We start from the raw sequence: 20896 nt of genomic DNA on the forward strand, positions 1-20896 counted from the left end.
GCCTCCTGCATTATGTGACATTTAGAAACACGTGGTACACAGGACGGTTGAGTGATTTCCAACGAGAGCTTCCAAACTCCAACACTCCATTCATTCCAAACAAACTCCAAACATTGAGCAGCATGCTCAATGTTTTGCCACTGAGTCTAGATGAGGGGGGCGTGTCCTGATGGGAAAATCATGCATGTGCATACTCTCTATAGTACAAAGAAAGGGGTATAGTTTGAGTTAAATACATTTGAAACCAGTGGTGGAAAGTACTTTTACTTAAGTACTGTACTTAAGCACAATTTTGAGGTATTTGCTAGAGCGGCTATTTTCAATAGATTTTATACACATTTTGAACTTGTGAAATGGCATATTCTGCACAATGAGTACTTTTACTTTTAGTACTGTGTAGTGTGAGACGTTTGGGAATAAAAGATGCAATTACTGCAAAAAAAAGAAAGAAGTAAAGTAAAGTAATAAGTGACCAGTTACTTTTGGCAGGGGGTAATAAGTAACTATATATAATGGGTATAGAGGGTGTTGTAATCTAAATACGGGACCCTCGTCTGGGTTGACAGACAGGTAGTGTGTGCAGGCTGGGTGGTGTGTGACAATCCTGTTGAAGTATTACTTTGGTACGGCGACTGCGGCGGCGGCCGGCGGGTACCCGGGAGAACAAATTAACGAGACACGAGACAGTATCACGCTAAGGTTCACAAAGTTTATTACACAAACATGAAACATATATAGTGCTGGATCATAATGACGTAACAATAAGATATGAGACAGAAGAACGTGCCTACTGCAGCAAGGCTGACCTTGCTGTCGCCTAGATGTCTCTCGTAGCCTATCTATAAAGCATGCTACAGTACCGGCAGTACACAATACATATCAAGTACACTGTATCTCAAGTTCAAGTACATAGACTAAAGGTGGCCTTACACTAGCCGATAATCGGGCATTTTTGACGCTCGGGGGGTGCCCGACTCAATCGGGCACCCCCCGCGCGCGATCGGGATCGGCCCGATCAACATCAAGAATGTTTGATATTTGCTCGGCCCCGCACCGATTATCCTGTAGTGTGTGGTGCTGTCAGATTTCAAATGCCCGATTATCGGCTAGTGTAAGGCCACCTTTAGATGTACTGTGCATGGGCTAATATCACAACAGAGGGTATGCGTGTGACATCATCAAACCCGGAAGTTACTGAGTTGCAAAAAAACGACTTTCTGGCCTTGACGGCCCATACATCCACACAGAAAAGTTGTATTTGATTGCATTAAACAACGTTAAATGACATTAAACTCACTTTGTCACTCACTTTGCCACTCGATTTGCCATTCACTTTATGGATGTGCATACCCTCTATACTGTTTTTGAGTAACTTTTCCAACACTGACATCTGATTCTGTGTCAAAGCAGTGGTTGCATTTCCAATGGGAGTCACATGGTCTGACACAACACTTGTGTTGTATGAGGGGGAGGGGCGCAGTCGAAACACAGCCGAAAGTCATACAACAGCTTGTAGTCCAAAATGTAGTCCTCAAACCATGTGACTTCCATTGGAAATGCATTGAGGCGGCCATGACACTCACAGCATTCATACAGCAACCATTCAGCAATGCATTAAAGGTCTGAGTGAGGCCCTAGAGATGTCCCGATACGGTTATCGGTATCGGAAAAGTATCAGTATCGGCCCTTTTTGGTCGGCGAATATGCCAGTCGAACCACAGATCCGACACAGGGGTAAGGGGTTGACACTATGGCAGGTGAATATAAAATGTTGGGGCGTGTGGAGTTTGCTTTGGAGTTGCCCAAACTATAAAAAGCAAGGCTTTTTTCCCCACTGCATTTGAAGACAGTGTGTAGGTATTTGTTCTTTTCCTTTGATTTGCCCAAACTGCAAGTGCACATTTGAGTGAGGAGTCTGCTATTATCACAAGATAAAATAAGTAATTTTATTATTTTTATTATAATAAATAATATTCTCTGGTATCGGCGAACACAGAAATTGTGGTATCGGAATCGGATCGGGAACGAAAAAAGTGTATCGGGACATCCCTAATATTTTCACCTATTCAAAAATAGCACCTCTACAAGAACACGACGTGTCACATAATGTGGTGCATTGATACTTAACCCATTTTGACCTGAGATCAGATTCTAAAAATGTTTTCTAAATCCTGACAGTTTTCTGAAAAAGCTATGTTTCTGTCAGTCGTTCTTCGATTTTTCAAAAATAGCAGACCTACAAGCTCGTAGCGCGCCACTCGGTGGCGCGCTATGAGCTTGTAGATCTGCTATTTTTCAATAGCTAAAGCATAACATAATGCTAACACCAAAACGGGTTCCCGCCCAAAGGTAAAACACATGTGAACTCCTGCCTGATTACCTGCTTCTGAATCCCTATCTGATCTTGGATCTCCTGGTTATGACTCTTGCCTATGACTTGTTCTTGGATATATTTGTTCTTGGATATATTTCACATTTACAAAACATATTATAGGCTGTTTTTAATTGTAAAAGCTGATCATATTATCATGAGTGAAACTAAATTATCTCCGTTATTCCCTTCTCCGTAATGACTCTAATAAAAGTATAGGCCTATAGGCATCATTTGTCATGCATTTCATCCACCATTTGTGTGTCTGAGGAAAAATAAATCAGTCAAATTCCTTGTACGATATATGTTGTTTTAGTTAGTTTTGTTAGTCAAGGGTTTTTGTATATAATAGCCTTATTTGTATTTTAGTAAACTAAAATGTTCTGTCAATCATAGTTTTTGTTATTTCATTAGTTTTAGTTAACTATAGGCCTACGGTACTACACAATACTTTTGTAGCCTACTTTAATTCACATTTTGAATGCGAGGCCTGCTACTTAAATTTATTTTGAACAGGTGTGTTTATACTTATATTACATGGTGGTCATTTGACTTAAATGTAAGTTACAGAACAATCTGACAACTGATAATAATGATGGTTAGAGCAGAAACAACACTATGTGAATATATAAAAACAACTCATACTGGAGCAGTGAGACCGCCCATCCATCCCTCGGCTGCATGGCTCCATCTCTATGGAGCCATGCAGGGGGGGGGGGGGGGGGGGGGGGACGACAAACATCTATGCCGATGCTATCTAACTTGCGGAGGTAGCGTGCCTTGTCCACGGGCAACAGATCTTTCAACGTATGGCATTGCAAATACTTTTGATAATCGCTACTCTGCTCAATATTGTTTTGAAAATGCCGCAAATTGCATTGCAGTGAACGAGCGCAAATCACAACTTCCCCCGGGGGTGGGCGGAGTCACTGTTTGAGGCGCTGATTACGCGCCGTGGTGTCAGTGTATGGGACACAGCCAGACGTGATTGAAGTGTTGATCAACAGCAGGACACCACATCAACCAACCGCATCAAAAACTATTTAAAAATGTTAAAAAGAACCTGGGGCTTGCTGCTGTTCACAGTAACTATAGGTTGGCAATATATTCTGTTTTTGCAGCCATTACAGCTTGCTGATAGTCAGAAAGGCAGCTACGAAAGTCTATCTAGAGATACATGTTAGGGCTGTGAATCTTTGGGTGTCCCACGATTCGATTCGATTCCGATTCTTGGGGTCACGATTCGATTCAAAATCGATTCTCAATCCAAAAACGATTTTTTTATAAATTCAAAAGCATTTTTTTTCCAGGTTCAAAATGATTTTCTATTCAAAATGATTCTCGATTCAATACATAGGATTTCATCACAATCTACTCCAGTCTTGAACTGAAGTGACTACAGTAACTTGAAAATGACTGAAGACATGATGTTTACTGTGATTAGGGTAAGCTTAAATCGATTTTTGGAAATTATGAATCAATTTTGAATCGTTCATAACGGAATCACGATTCTAATTCGAATCGATTTTTTTACACCCCTAATACATGTAGTCTGTCCTTACGCCATCGTCTCTCAGCACGTCTGCATGAGCGTCACGTTGCTGCCGACATCGATGCAGAATTGTGCACGGACGAATTGCGATGCATTGCTGAATCGATTGTTTTTGACACCACTACTTAACCGACGACGTACATTGCATTACAGTAGAGATAAAAGCATGGATGTTTGAAGTTAAATAAAAAAATACATAGAAAAGGCAAAAAATTACTTAATTTCTTTAAAGAGAAAAAGCCTCAGCTGATCATTTTATCAGCTTAAACTAGACACAGTATAGGTTTGTCAAGCTTGAAATCATTTAACACCAAGGTTGGTGACTAGTTTGAAAAATGACATCATCATGTTAATCAGTCGCTGCCTGGGCTGGGATCACCAACACGTCCTCAGGGTCGCCAAGAACGGCTCGGCTGGAAAAACACAGAAAAGGAGAATGCTGATTTGTTTATTGTTTACTGTGTGTGTGGCTCTGTACAGGAGGCAGGACCTCCTATAGGAGACTTCAGAGTCTTCTAAAAGAGGGACTTCGGGCGACTGTGTCTGAGCAGGTCTAATATAACTGCTGGACCGCTACGCGGTGTCAAATGTCTTGTATATTCTGCCATGGCTGTTTTCACATACAAAGGGTATCTTAACCACCAATTAGTGGTTATTATGCCCTGTATTGTGTGTCCTGATGAAGGTCTAATCGACCGAAACGTCGACCCAATAAAGAGCAACATTTTGGCAAGTGTCTGACAGTGTGCGGGACCTTTTTCTTTGTTTTTCAAAGATACCCTTTTTAATGTATGCTCTATAGAGCGTTGCAGTCCCGCCCCCTACCATGGACCAGGAAATGATTCTCCGTTCATTTTCCTCATAGACATTTCAGAAAGTATTTATTTAAAGACGTTTACGCCGCGGACAAAGCCAACTCGAGTCGTGACAAATCATGACAACAAACACAATTTTTGGGGCCGAGAAAATAATTAGAAAGAAGAAAAAAACGGCAGGTTACAACACTTTTTTTGTTGTTTTTCTTCTATGTAATTATTTGTTTGGTCCAAAATATTGTGTGTGTTGTCATGATTTGTCACGACTCGAGTTGGCTTCGTACGACGCTTAAAAGGTCTTTAAATAAATACTTTACGAAATGTCTATGGGAAAAATGCATTGGGATTCATTTCCTGGTCCATGGTAAGGGGCGGGACTGCGACGCTCTATTGCCCTACGCACCTGTCACTAGCCTTCTGAGGTGTGCACCTGTCACTAGCCTTCTGAGGTGTGCACCTGTCACTAGCCTTCTGAGGTGTGCACCTGGTGGCAGCGGTGGCCGAACGGATAGCGGCGCGGTCTAGATACCGGAAGGTTCCCAGTTCGAACCAGCCGTCCGACACGTTAAAATTACCACCGCTGAAATGCCCTTGAACAAGGCATCAACCACTACGATGAAATGTGTTCTATGAGCAGGGCCTGGCTGGAAACAAGTTCTTGAGCTTAGCCCAGATACCCTGGGTAAATATAGATTTCATTTCATTTCATTTCATTTCACCTGTCACTAGCCTTCTGAGGTGTGCATCGGCCTTCTGCTAAAAGGTTTTCACATACACTCATACAGTAACGGTTTTATATTTTCTGAAATATTTAACTTTGGGCTGAAACACACGCCAGACTCCTTGCCTACAGAGCCATGCTGCAGCTGTAGTGGATACAAAGATAGAATGTGACATTGGGAAATGAAAATACTCCTTTCCCCTACAAATATTCAATCCAAAAAAAAAGGTAAAAAAAAGAAGAAAACATGAACTATACTAGAACAGATTATTTGTAGGCCATTTTTTCTCTTTTATTCTAGTAACTTCTGGCCTGGAAAGACATTTCCCCCGGAGAACAAACCCTTCCCCCAGATGCCTCTTATTTTAAAATATTGTTAGTGTGTGCATGTTTAATAGAATCTTACTCTCTCTCTCTCTCTCACACACGCAACGGGATCCGCACGTAATTCCGACGGAGCATTAGTCCGACATGCGGGAACCGCTCGAACATGCGCTGCTCCCGTGCTTGCGGTTAGGTTAGGGTTTGAGGTACGTTGTCAGACCAATGACTAGTCTGAACTAAGTACTGCCCCCCCCCCCCCCCCCCCCCCCACACACACACACACACACACACACACACACACCTGTTCTGACATTCCATATGTTGATCTGACCCCATCGTAACCTGTACACTCAAGACCCGCTCCATAGGGCGAGGTCGCTTCTCGCCCTCGGGCGTCTTACTGGTAATAGGTTCTCTTGGAAGTTGGTCATTTGTAAGGTTCAGTTAAGGATGATTATGGATTGAATATATCAGGCAAAACATATATATATAGATATATTCGTGATTATGGTTTTTATTTTTTAATATGGAACAAGCTTATCTCACCTCTTCATTCTCAGATGCAGTAGAACTAACACTCTGTGGAGTAGGCATGTTACTGTATGCAGGACTGTTGACGTATGGAGAACCAGGGCTGTTACTGTACACGCCATCAATAGGGCTGATGATACTGGCATGGAGGTACAAAACGTCCTGGGAAGGGGACAACATATCCTGGGCAGGGGACACCTCCATTGGGTCTGGAGTCTCTCGAGTCTCGTCCTGGTTGGCTGCTGGCAAAACACACACAAAAGGAGCATGTTCATTTTATTAGGCAGTGTATATCGAAGACAGAAGTACCTCCATGCATTTTGTTCCATATCCCACAATGCACAACCAAGTCAACAGGAGGATACCAATGAAGCTAAATTGAGCTCTTACCCCTCTCTGTGATCTCTCGGTGGCGCATGGCTTTCTCGTCGGGGGAGAGCCGTTGCACGATGCGCTCCATGCATTTTTCCATCACCAGGTTGCGGGTCTGATACTGCACTGGCTCTCGGCATAGGGGACATTCGTTTTTCACTTCACGGCACTTCCTGATGCAGTAAGTGCAGAAGCTGTGGGCGCAGTTCAGGATGACTGGCTACAAGGTGGGGAAGTCAATTAAAACACACATCATTGTCAGTGCAAGGAAGAGGGTTAGTGTAGGTTTTCAGACGTACTTAAAAAGCAAGGACAGTTTCTGAAAGACTATAATATAAACATAATAAAGTGTGTATCTATACATATATTCTACTGGTTCAATCAAATGTTTAGTTCTCTGTTCAAGATGATTGAGGTTAACACCCTGAGGGCCCGGGCCTATTTAATCCATTAATAAAATGTGCCCATCGTTTATAGCGCCCGGACCACTTTTACCGACGGACCGGATGTTGTTGTGAATGTGTGTGTAGCAGCTAACAATAGCCACACCACTCTAGAGTCGATCGACAACAACGGGAGGTAAGAATAAATCTATCGCGACTAGCGACTGGACAGCGGAGGGCCGTCTAACACAGGATCTTTTTTCATAATTAGACGGGATGATTTAGATCGCGAGTTATGAATGTTTTAAGATTTTCGTTGTCGTCAGCTAAACAGGCAGGGAACATTTTCGATGACGTGTCACTGTTGTGCAACACCGAGGATTGCGCAACAAGCGCCTCTAGGCTGTAGAGCGATGCGATCAGTTTTCAGTTTTCATAGCACTAATTGTCAGTGTCGCATCAGTGACAAGGTCCTGCAGATTCCTCCTCTACAACATCAGGAGGATTCGCCCCTTCCTCACGGAGAAGGCAGCCCAGGTGCTCATCCAGGCTCTCGTCATCTCCCGCCTGGACTACTGCAACTCCCTCCTTGCTGGTGCTCCGGCATCTGCCATCAGACCTCTGGAGCTTGTTCAGAAAGCTGCGGCTCGTCTGGTGTTCAACCGCCCCAAGTTCTCCCACACAACCATCCTTCTCCGTTCTCTACACTGGCTCCCCGTAGCGGCCCGCATCCAGTTCAAAACCCTGGTGTTAGCCTATAGGGCAGTGAAAGGAACAGCTCCTTCCTACCTCCGGGCTATGGTCGATGCCTACACCCCTGCCCGACCACTTCGGTCTGCCACCTCGGGGCGACTGATTGCCTCGTCACTCAAGGGTCCTTCTGGCCGATCCACACGGTCACGACTCTTTTCTGTTCTGGCCCCACAGTGGTGGAATGAACTCCCCACTGATGTTAGGACAGCAGAGTCACTGCCCATATTTCGCCGCAGGTTGAAAACCCACCTCTTCAGGAAACACTACCCTTCCTCTCTGCCTGACCTACTTGTTGTTAACTAGTTGTACGAACGCTTGTTTTCTATTGTTGTATTGTTTATTGGATCTTGTTTAGTCGATACACTTAATTGTTTTAGCTCATGCTCATTTGATTTAGCTATTTTGTCTCATCTGTTTAAGGAAATAGGTAGCTGATATATTGCACTTTTACCTTAGCGCTAGGTATACTCTTGGTTGCTTGTTTTTGCAGAAAATGCACTAAAGACTTCTGGTGATTAGTAGTTTTTGTTCCCTACCTATGTTGAATACACTTATTGTAAGTCGCTTTGGATAAAAGCGTCTGCTAAATGACTGTAATGTAATGTAATGTAATGTAATGTAATTGGACGGAGATTAATCAATCTCCGTCTCCAAATGACCGTGCACTTGAACTTGACGGTGATCTCCGTCTTGCGCCTCCAAGGTGTTAACAGGCTACCACATTAACAGATTAATCGCCCAGGACGAAGTTCTTTGTCCTTTCTATTAGTAACGCCCGACGCTCAGGACGAAGTATTGTCCTAAAGACGAAGTTTATTGATACGAGAACAGATCGCCTGGCTGTATAGCCCAGGCGCGCCTGCTGGGCTCTCCTCGGTGACGCGCAAGACTGAGACGTCATCAAAAAACTCCCTCCTCTGTTTAGCTGATGAAAACGAAAATCTTAAAACGTTCATAAATCCCGATCTAAATCATCCCGTCTTTTTCTGAAAAAATATCCTGTGTTAGACGGAGCTCCGCGGTCCAGTCGCTAGTCTCGATAGATTTATTCTTGTCTCCCGTTGTTGTCGATCGATTCTAAAGTGCTGTGGCTATTGTTAGCTGCTACACAACATCATGAACTTCCGGCCGGTCCGTCCGGAAAAGGCGTGTTTATAAATCGACTGGGCGCATGAATGTAATGGATTAAATAGTTCCGGGCAATTAAAGTGTTAAAAGGATTTGTGAACAGAAAGGGGAAAAAAGGAAAGGATGAATAAATGTGTTGAGATATGCCATTCTTAAACTGATTAACAAATGACTTCATAGTTACCTCTATGAAGAGCCCTGCGCAAACGCTACATTGAAGTTCCGCCTTCATTTCTTCCTGGGTTTGTTGTGCCTGCTCCTACAGGACAAGATAAGATGGTACAATCATGGCGTGGCTCCCATGTGGATCTCTGAAACGTCTACATTTTAACCGTTTATTTATGTCCACACTAGGGCATTAACCAACTAGTCGACTAGTTTAATAGTTGACTAGTAAAACCACTAGTTGACCTCGTTGGTACTGGTCGACTAGTTGATTAAAAAAAAAAATCCCGTTTTTGTGGGCCTCAATATCTACTAATTATCAGATAGATTATAGACACCAATGTACACCGTTTTTAAATCTACAAATATTATAATAAAACCAGCCAGACCGGAAACGGCATGTGTGACTGTGACCCAACCCGGACCCAACCTGCACACTGCTTCCGCCCCAAAGTAACAAGAAGCATGGCTACAACAAACACAGAACATGGTGCGACCGCTCCAGTCCCAGCTAAACGGGCTCGTAATTCAGTTGTGTGGCAGTATTTTACCGAAGACAAGGACAATCACACGGTGGTGTGCAAATGATGTAAGATTGCACTCAAGTACAACAGCAATACGTCTTCTATGTCTAACCACCTGAATGGGAAACACCCGCTTCCCAGCAGCAGCACCGCCGCGGCCAACAGCACCGCGGCGGCCAGCACCAAGCAGACTGCACCGCAGCAGACCACCATGGGAGATTATTCCCAACGCCCACTCACAGACAAGAGAAGAAAGAAGATAACAGAATTACTTATCAACTTTATTGTCAAAGATTGCCGACCAATTGCTGCTCTTCATGGAGAAGGCTTCATGGAATTAATAAAGTTTTTCGAGCCAAACTATACAATCCCGTGTCATACTACAGTCTGGAAGACCATCAACAGGCAGTACAAAACTTTGAGAGGCAACATTGCCGAGGAGATCGAAGGTAAAAGTGTCTCTCTCACTACCGACCTGTGGACATCTTGCACTATGGATCCTTATATTACAGTGACCGCTCACTACATCACAGACCCATGGGACATCAAATCAAGAGTGCTGCTAACAGACAACATGACCGAGAGACACACTGCTATAAATATTGCCGAAAAGCTGACAGAAACCATAAAGGAGTGGAACTTGAGTGTCTTTTCCACTGTTCATGACAACGCAAGCAGCATGAATTTGGCAATGGACCTCTGTCAACATTTTCCCAGCCACCTTGGATGCACAGGGCACACCCTTCAACTAGCCATAAAAAAGGGGTTAGATTTACCTGATGTTGCGAAGACTACAACTGCTGCTAGGCGTCTTGTCGGACATTTCCGCCACTCATCAGTTGCACATTGTGCTTTGAAGAAATGTCAGCAAAGTCTGGGTAAGAATCCCCGCAAACTCCAAAACGATTGCGCGACTCGCTGAAATTCCACGTTCACCATGGTGGAATGTCTGTTCGAGCAGCGCATCCCAGTACAGGCCGTTCTAAGCGACGAGGGGACAACGAAGCCGTCCCAGAAAAAGGCCCTGTCCCTTAAAAGCAACCAGTGGGATTTAATGGAGCAGCTATTACCTGTACTGAGGCCTCTGGCCAAGGCAACAACCATAATGTGCGGTCAGGCGCACGTCGGGCTGTCGTTCGTCTATCCCGTCATACTCAACCTGGTTGACAACACGCTGAGAGCGAAAGAGAACGATTTGGCTATTACCCGCACATTCAAGACCACCGTGAAGAACCAGCTCATAACACGCTTCAAGTTGGAGTCGACTGATGATTTGGCTAAATCCATCCCAATCACGGCATGCATGCTGGACCCCCGGTTCAAACAACTCAAATTCCTCCCAGCCAATATCAGAGAGGAAGCCTGGGCGCATCTGGACGACCTGGTACCGGGAGAAGACGAACAACCCAATCCTGGAGCGACAGGTGATGATCATGAACTAAATGAATCCCAATCAAAACCCCACTAATGTTTGCTAATAGCAAGAATTATGATACAATATATTATTTAAAATTGCTCATGCTCACTATATTTTATTATTATTATTATTATTATACAATATATTAAATTGCATTATATTTCTCATTATATTATATTTGCTCACTATATTATATTGCTTACTATATTGCTACTATATCATTATAGTGCAAATAATTGTAGCTAAGTAGCCTAGGCCTAGGACTAGTTGAATAGATAAGAAATAAATAAATAAAACAACGCAATTAATGTCTCTTAATTTTCACCATAGATGATGATGCCGAGGACGAGGACAGCGCTGGAGTGGAACCGGAGACTCAAAGAAAAAAGGACAGACTGGAGAGTGACTTTGAAGAGTTGTTTGGGCCCCATTACGAAAGCATGGACAAAAAAAACCCACCACGAATGCAGAAGAGCTGCGCGAATACCAACTGTTGCCCCAAATACCCACAATGGAAAACCCGCTGGCGTGGTGGGCAAAGAACGAGGGTCGTTTCCCCCGTCTTGCTAAACTCTCCAAGACCTACCTGGCGATTCCAGCAACCAGCACTCCCAGCGAACGTGTATTTTCCCTGGCAGGGAACACAGTCACTCGGCAGCGTTCATGTCTGCATCCTTCCCACGTTAATACACTAATCTTCCTCAATGCAAACCAGAGAGACGGCCCGGTGATAATAATTAAAGAGGAGACAGAGGAGGACGGCATCAGTGTCCGTGATAGCGACAGCGAGTAGATTAGCCTTTTTGACAGATGTCACAGACCAACAGGTGGATTTATTGTTTGTTTTGTTTCATGAGACCGTGAGACAACTTTTTGGTGAGTCCAGTTTTAATTTGTTGTTATTATTGTAGCAGCAGCTGAAATTGATCCGGGTTTGTTTGAGCCATCTGAAATGTTGTTTGAGACGTTGAGTTCTCAGTACTCACGTGCGAGTGTCTTTGTATCGTTGTCATGTCAACCTGGCTGCTGCGCTAAATGTGCCCTGGTGAGTGGCAGGACTCGGATCCTCGCGGGACGAATAAGTAAATAAATAAATAAAAGACGAACGATCTCACCAGTTCAGAAGGACGTCTCGACTCGAGCGGCCTCTTCATATAGTGAGCGCAATCGTTCTGGTAGCTATAGCTTAAAGAGATGTTTTGGACTTAGAGAACAAACATGTCCAGGTCCCTCGTAGACTCCCTGTTTCCTTGTTTGTCTGTCTCTCTCCCAGGTTTACCCGACAGCCGGTAACCTCTGCCTACTTTATGGGCGTCAGTCCAACTCCAGACCCGTGTCAATCAAAATACATCAAATCATAAACATAGTCTTTAAAACCCCCCAAATAATAACAAAATCACAACGTAGACAGCACAGAATATATAGGACCTTACCCATGACAGATGGCGTTATTAGAAATATTAAATAATACAACATAACCTTTTAAATGTTGATATTAAAAATAAATCATATATAACTTGTGTGGCAGTTGCTACAAGGCAACGCACATTACGCGTGGTATGTGGGTTTGAGAGGCAATGATTAATGTAAACGATACCGTAATCTAGATTATAGCCAAATTGACAGTTGTCATAATATTAGAATGTTTGGAACATTATCAGCCAATTAACGTGAGTTGCATAAATCCTTTATTTCAGCGACTATTAGTCCATTCTCTGACACACTCGTCTCAATAACAATAACCATAGCACATGTATTCCATAAATTCCATGGGTGAAATATGAACGGTTTAGAAAATAAATAAAATATTGAAGGTGTTTTAAACAAATTATTTTATGTTAATTATAACATATTAAGGCATATTTGGCTTCTTAGCCAGGGATGCTTTTTTTTAAAAGAAAGATGAAAAGCAACATGTAGGCTATTTCCATTTACCTCCAGTCCCAGGTGTCTTTCCTGTTTGGTTTTCTCTGCCTTTGAAAAAAAAAGGGGAAAAAAATCAGGTTCATCAAATAATTGAATCTTCCCCCATTTAACTGTGAATTACAGTTCTGGAGTCAGTTATTATTATATATATATTTATTTATTTTGACAGATTAAGTACTCAAGAAACCTCATAACTCCAAAATGTTCATTTTTCAGGAAATTAATAAAACGATGCAATACAGCCTCATCAAAGTTGGTGTTGTGACTTTAGATATTGTCAATTACTTGCATGAGAAGGAGAGAGGTGGTGGAGTTAGCTGTTTTAGCAGACAATTTGAGGGTCCAGTGGAGTTAAGAGGTTTTGTCCAATGTGTTTTTTACTACTTTCCATTGGTTCAATATTTTCAAATAACACACAGATGTAAAGGGTGTTCAATTATGGAATAAAATCAAAAACCTCAAAAATGGAGTCCTCCGGACAGCAACGTTATACAAGTATACATGAACAAACCATATAACATAAAAGGTTTAAACAAGAAAATATTCAAATAAGAGTGCAAAGCATCCACACAGAAGAATACATTGATCAACTGGTATGGATGGTTTAACACAGGCCAAGCAAGAGTTGCATTGGTGCGGTCTGACCTTAAGATATGGTTTATTGTGTCTTCTTGGTTTCTGAGGTTATGCTAACAGAGTCCTGAACATCCATCACATTAACGTCGGACGGGCGGACGCACGCTCACGCGTGCGCACACACATCACCATGACACTTCCCCAGTACAGTAGATTACTTAAATGAAGACAATAATTTATTGTATTACAAATTGACTGAAATTGTACATTGGAATATGCAAATTAGGCATTATATAGGAAGATATGCCCGAAGTTGCATAACTTTCCAGAATCAAAATCGGAAAATTGAATAAAACCAGAGTCGTCCTTCTTATTTCATTTTGTTTACATGTTAAATGAGAGAATATCAATATCTATAATGTATCACTACATCTCCACTATGACTTCTAGATCCTCACTTTCTGCACTTTCTATTCACCTATCATAGCTATATTCTGTAGTATATATCGTAAAAATGAAAAAAATGTGTGATAAATATGAAATATTTCTGGCTGTATTAGAATGTGAGCCTTCGCACGCCCTACAACGTCCTACTAGTAGTCCCTCTCACCTCGGGAGAGACCCTCTAAGGTGGTCTTTAGACGAGAACGGTGTTCATAGAAAACAGCAAAATAAAGCATCGTTTGCTGGTGTCCCTTTAGACGAGAACAGCGTTTTCAGGAGGTGAAAACGCAACAAACTGAAACCACTTCCCAGAGTGGAAATCTTTGAGAACGCAGTTTTATCCCTTCTCTGTGTAAACAGGCAAAACGTTGAATCCGCAAAACGTATGACATCATGGCTCACGTTGGCTCACATCGCATATGTTTATTACATTGATGCAGAGCCATATATGATATAATGGAGTTCCTGAACAAGCCTCCCTCCTCGCCTACAAAGCGCTGCTCATCAGCGATGGTGAATGTAAAACCATGATGTAAATAAAATGCCTTAATTGTGATAGGCGGCAGCCGCGGCGGCAGCCGCGGCAGCAGCGTTTATGTAGCCTAATGTATTATAAAATATACGGTATAACCATCCCGTGGCGCGCTCTGCCTGCATGCTCTGGGCTGCCTGTCAGCCTGTCTGTCATCTCGATGCGTTAGTAGAAAGCAGGCAGCAAGCGACGGCCACAACCACGTTGTGTTCTGGAAGCGTCATTAAAAACCCGATAGGGTTGCGTGAAGGGGGAGCTACCTGGTTCTTCTTCTTATACGTGGGTGACTGGTCTATTTGGCAGCCCGTTACCGCCACCTAGCGACATTATAGCGCTTTCATAAAGTGTGCGTTCTCGTGTAAAGAGTCAATAAAAAATGAGAACGCAATAGGACTTTTTTATCTGGAGACCGTCGCCGTCTAAAAGAGGCCTAAGGCTGGCCTCTTTCATAGCCAGACCGTAAGAAAACATACCGGTAATGACAATGACGACTACTACAGAACTACAGAAGCATACCTTTGTCTCTTCTAGCTCCTTGACTTTGGCCCGGAGATGCTCCTCGCTGTCGGCCAACTGTTTCTTTACCTCCTTTAGCTATAATGGACATTGCAAACAAATGGAACAGATCATGCCAAACAGGATCAAAGCAAACAGTATAACACAATTGCATAAATATACATAAATTACACAAGGCTACATACAGCATGAAATTAACAAATTTAATTTCAATTAGCATTCAGATACAAGCAGGTTGGCTACCCAGGGCTGGCAAGTTTTGTAAGTCAATCATATTAAATTGGAATAGGATAGAACTGACTGATACTGTACATCATGCTCACATGACTCCAGGGATAATGTGTACCGGAGGTACAAAGAATCTAGCTGGGCACAAATGGGAAGGGTCTATATGTGGAGTTGTGTCATGATTCAAGGAATCCAGGGGGGAATTACCATCGGATCCCAACAATTCAGCACCAAGCACATTAATTCGGCTCAGCTAACGGTTCGCTCGCTAACGGTTCGCTACTGCTGTAGTCTTTTCTCACAAAGTGGGCCGAGTGGCATAAAAGAGGCATAACACTATGATTTTGGGGAGGAAATGCACCTTCACCTCCTGAACACAAGGTCGCACAGGTATGACAGTGGACCTGGGTGCTGCAATTGCATCGGCAGGAATGTTAAAGCAGCGTTCACTTCAAATGGCCATACTTCAGTAACCATTGCTGTCATCACCGCAACATATAGGATATTGTAAAAAAATAAAATGTTCTTTTAAAGGATCCCTGGCTAATAAGCCAAATATGCCTTAATACATTATAATTGTCCTCTATAACTCAAATTAAAATTGAAAACACCGGGACAATGCCCGTCGCAAGTTGATGATGTCATTTGTCCATGTGTGGTAGAGTTCTCAATCTCTGCCCGAACCCGACCCTACCCGACATTTTTGGGTAGGGTAGGGCCCAAAATGCACAATAATTAGTCGGGCCGGGCCGAGCCTCGGGCTCTGTGATTTTCCGTGATTTTCTTTATTATTATTATTTTTTTTAAATAATTTTATTATAATAAAAATAACAATTCTGTTTTTGTGTAATGTATTTATGAAGAGGGCTGAGCTGTATGAATGTTGGTGATTAACTTTTACAGTTTAGGCTACTATGTGACCGGACTGGTGGAGGAGGAGCAGCAGTGCACCAGAGAAGTGACAGAATAGAACGGTGGTTGTTGAACTTGCTACCGCTGTCTGGCCTCTGATTTGCGAGCCAAATGAGCTGCTTAGTGCTCAGCATCAAGTATATAACTTAAGCTAACTTGCCATATGCTTAAATGTTTTATAAGACCATCGATTCATCCGCAATAGCTTGTTTTGGAAACGTCAGGGCTTAACGAGACACTTTTGTCTCGTTGAACCCAGCTGGGTGAATAACCTAAATTACCTAATCAACGTCACCACGGTAAATGCTCCATATAAATATGTAAGCGCTAATGTTAATGTTCACTGCATACACGTAATATAGTTACATGATGACCAAGCAATGTTACAGTCCACTGTTGGCTACAGCTATTTGGTTAATTCCAAATCGTAGCGCTGTACAGCTATTCAGTTTCCCCATAGTAGCACGGCGCGCGCCTCAATGCGCCTCGTCGAACAGATCTGCAAGCTGTCGACATGCCATCGAGCGGCATGTTGATTGTTTGTATGTCTGTTCTTTTTGTTAGGCAACGCACATTACGCGTGGTATGTGGGTTTGAGAGGCAATGATTAACGTAAACGATACCGTAATCTAGATTATAGCCAAATTGACAGTTATACATAATATTGTATAGCTCTGTTCGGGACTGTTGCACAACGGTGAACGGTGCACTTTGTTAACGGGGACAGTATTGGACATATTAACTGCGTCACTTCAGAGGATCGCTGCTACTTGATTCAGAAGATGTTTACTCACCCCTGGAAATTAATGGTAACCATTAGAATGTTTGGAACATTATCAGCCAATTAACGTGAGTTGCATAAATCCTTTATTTCAGCGACTATTAGTCCATTCTCTGACACACTCGTCTCAATAACAATAACCATAGCACATGCATTCCATAAATTCCATGGGTGAAATATGAACGGTTTAGAAAATAAATAAAATATTGAAGGTGTTTTAAACAAATTATTTTATGTTAATTATAACATATTAAGGCATATTTGGCTTCTTAGCCAGGGATGCTTTTTTTTAAAGAAAGATGAAAAGCAACATGTAGGCGATTTCCATTTACCTTCAGTCCCAGGTGTCTTTCCTGTTTGGTTTTCTCTGCCTTTGAAAACAAAAGTAAAACAAAATCAGGTTCATCAAATAATTGAATGTTCCCCCATTTAACTGTGAATTACAGTTCTGGAGTCAGTTATTATTATATATATTTTTTTTTTGACAGATTAAGTACTTATCTCTGCTGTCCAGAGGAAACCTCATAACTCCAAAATGTTCATTTTTCAGGAAATTAATAAAACCATATATTTTTAAGGAAACGATGCAATACAGCCTCATCAAAGTTAGTGTTGTGACTTTAGATATTGTCAATTACTTGCATGAGAAGGAGAGAGGTGGTGGAGTTAGCTGTTTTAGCAGACAATTTGAGGGTCCAATGGAGTTAAGAGGTTTTGTCCAATGCGTTTTTTACTACTTTCCATTGGTTCAATATTTTCTAATAACACACAGATGTAAAGGGTGTTCAATAGCACTGATTTATGGAATAAAATCAAAAACCTTAAAAATGGAGTCCTCCGGACAGCAACGTTATAGTAAACATGAACAAACCATATAACATAAAAAGTTTAAACAAGAAAATATTCAAATCAGGCTCATGGTCAAATAAGAGTGCAAAGCATCCACACAGAAGAATACATTGATCAACTGGTATGGATGGTTTAACACAGGCCAAGCAAGAGTTGCATTGGTGCGGTCTGACCTTAAGATATGGTTTATTGTGTCTTCTTTGTTTCTGAGGTTATGCTAACAGAGTCCTGAACATCCATCACATTAACGTCGGATGGGCGGACGCATGCGCACGCGTGCGCACACACATCACCATGACACTTCCCCAGTACAGTAGATTACTTAAATGAAGACAATAATTTATTGTATTACAAATTGACTGAAATTGTACATTGGAATATGCAAATTAGGCATTATATAGGAAGATATGCCCGAAGTTGCATAACTTTCCAGAATCAAAATCGGAAAATTGAATAAAACCAGAGTCGTCCTTCTTATTTCATTTTGTTTACATGTTAAATGAGAGAATATCAATATCTATAATGTATCACTACATCTCCACTCTGACTTCTAGATCCTCACTTTCTGCACTTTCTATTCACCTATCATAGCTATATACTGTAGTATATATCGTGAAAATGAAAAAAACGTGTGATAAATATGAAATATTTCTGGCTGTATTAGAATGTGAGCCTTCAGGACTAGTAGTCCTACTAGTAGTCCCTCTCACCTCGGGAGAGACCCTCTAAGGTGGTCTTTAGACGAGAACGGTGTTCATAGAAAACAGCAAAATAAAGCATCGTTTGCTGGTGTCCCTTTAGACGAGAACAGCGTTTTCAGGAGGTGAAAACGCAACAAACTGAAACCACCTCCCAGAGTGGAAATCTTTGAGAACGCAGTTTTATCCCTTCTCTGTGTAAACAGGCAAAACGTTGAATCCGCAAAACATATGACATCATGGCTCACGTTGGCTCACATCGCATATGTTTATTACATTGATGCAGAGCCATATATGATATAATGGAGTTCCTGAACAAGCCTCCCTCCTCGCCTACAAAGCGCTGCTCATCAGCGATGGTGAATGTAAAACCATGATGTAAATAAAATGCCTTAATTGTGATAGGCGGCAGCCGCGGCAGCAGCGTTTATGTAGCCTAATGTATTATAAAATATACGGTATAACCATCCCGTGGCGCGCTCTGCCTGCATGCTCTGGGCTGCCTGTCAGCCTGTCTGTCATCTCGATGCGTTAGTAGAAAGCAGGCAGCAAGCGACGGCCACAACCACGTTGTGTTCTGGAAGCGTCATTCAAAACCCGATAGGGTTGCGTGAAGGGGGAGCTACCTGGTTCTTCTTCTTATACGTGGGTGACTGGTCTATTTGGCAGCCTGTTACCGCCACCTAGCGACATTATAGCGTTTTCATAAAGTGTGCGTTCTCGTGTAAAGAGTCAATAAAAAATGAGAACGCAACAGGACTTTTTTATCTGTAGACCGTCGCCGTCTAAAAGAGGCCTAAGGCTGGCCTCTTTCATAGCCAGACCGTAAGAAAACATACCGGTAATGACAATGACGACTACTACAGAACTACAGAAGCATACCTTTGTCTCTTCTAGCTCCTTGTCTTTGGCCCGGAGATGCTCCTCGCTGTTGGCCAACTGTTTCTTTACTTCCTCAAGCTATAATGGACATTGCAAACAAATGGAACAGATCACGTCAAACAGGATCAATGCAAACTATGTAAATACATAACATTACATAATTATAATACAATTGCATACATATAATTACATACATTTCACAAGGCTACATACAGGATGTTACAGCAAATACAGCACATTTGGATCATTTGAAAGCATTCAGATACAAGCAGGTTGGCTACCCAGGGTTGGCAAGTTTTGGAAGTCAATCATATTCAATTGGAATAGGATAGAACATATCTGACTGATACACTGTGCTTACATGACCCCAGGGATAATTATTTGATGAGATTATTCACACATTCAGCCTCATCAAATAATTCTCGTAAAAAAAATGGAATGTGAATGACAGTTCTGTGCAGGCAGTTATTTTTTATTTATTTATTTAAATTTTGACAGATGCGTGATTAAGTTCTTATATAAACACCCAGGGTCTGGATATCGCACAGTCAAATAAACTGACATTTCCAGGAACTGTGAAAATGTGCTTTATACAGTATGCTGTGTCCAACACGATGATGATGTTAGCCACACGTGACACGATTATTGCCAGAAATAAACTGAACGCCATAAAGCCCTGCCTCGGCAGCGTGCTCATTGAAGTACGAAGAATTTTACAAGTCAATTGAAGTTTCAAAGAGGAAAGCAATGGCTCCAGCAAAAGGCAGCAGTTCTTACCAGGCCAGAGGTGGGCGGGGGAGGCTGTCTCTGAGGGGTGGGCGGGGGAAACTGGGGAAGCTCACTCTGCTGGATGAAGGCTGATGAGTCTGGAGTCAACAGACGAAGCGCAGGGAGGATTCTCTGGAGAAACAGGAAAGAGAGCGAGACAGAGGTGAGAAGAGGGAGGAGATAAGAGACCAAGATCGAGAGTGCAATGCTTAATTTATAATCTAGCGATGAAACAAAAAAAATGTTAATTAGAACACTTTTGAATTTAAGCTCAAAATGGGTTCTTTCTCCTGAATGGATGAATCTGGGTGTAACAACTGAAAATGCATTTTCCGTTTATGAAATAGCTGATACCTTTTTTATGGGTGCCTGCCATGCAATGGCAGAAAACACAGGTTGAAATCCGCCATACTTAAGGTGGTTGCACACCGGCCGTTTTCCGTCGGAAAACCAAAAACGCAGCTTAAAAATCCGAAATCGCGCTGTGTGGGGACCTTTAATCAACATCATCCATCTTTCTATCCGCAAAGTTTGACCTATATGGCCGGCCGCACGGTTTACCAAAGCCCCGCAATATATACATCAAAACGTGCGGCTCGGCCGGGAATGGTGTGCTTCTAGATGATGTGACAGCAACACTCCATGCATTGTTGACACTGCACTCTTCCTGGTCTACGTGAGCTGACGTTAGACCCCTCCAGGAGCAGCTCCAGCTCCAGCTTCAGCTC

At 42.4% G+C, this 20896-nt stretch overlaps 1 protein-coding gene across 11 annotated transcripts in view; it reads right to left on the reverse strand.

Moving 5' to 3' along the window:
- Positions 1-822: 822 nt before the first annotated feature.
- LOC306924708 (uncharacterized protein) overlaps positions 823-20896 on the reverse strand; it is a 66706-nt gene continuing 46632 nt past the window's right edge. For 5 of the 11 annotated variants that reach the window (XM_079503319.1, XM_079503318.1, XM_079503317.1 and 2 more), the window contains 9 exons: positions 20178-20300; positions 19401-19478; positions 17304-17342; positions 15051-15128; positions 12992-13030; positions 9135-9209; positions 6705-6906; positions 6330-6556; positions 823-4336 (listed from right to left, as the gene is read on the reverse strand). In XM_079503319.1, coding sequence (XP_079359445.1) covers positions 4313-4336; positions 6330-6556; positions 6705-6906; positions 9135-9209; positions 12992-13030; positions 15051-15128; positions 17304-17342; positions 19401-19478; positions 20178-20300 — 885 coding nt within the window. In that variant the 3' untranslated portion in view covers positions 823-4312. The remainder of the gene's footprint in view (positions 4337-6329; positions 6557-6704; positions 6907-9134; positions 9210-12991; positions 13031-15050; positions 15129-17303; positions 17343-19400; positions 19479-20177; positions 20301-20896) is intronic. The other 6 variants (XR_013790198.1, XM_079503321.1, XM_079503320.1 and 3 more) reach the window with 6 other exon arrangements.

This window comes from Electrona antarctica, assembly GCF_951216825.1.
Source record: "Electrona antarctica genome assembly, chromosome: 6".
Lineage (NCBI taxonomy): Eukaryota > Metazoa > Chordata > Actinopteri > Myctophiformes > Myctophidae > Electrona > Electrona antarctica.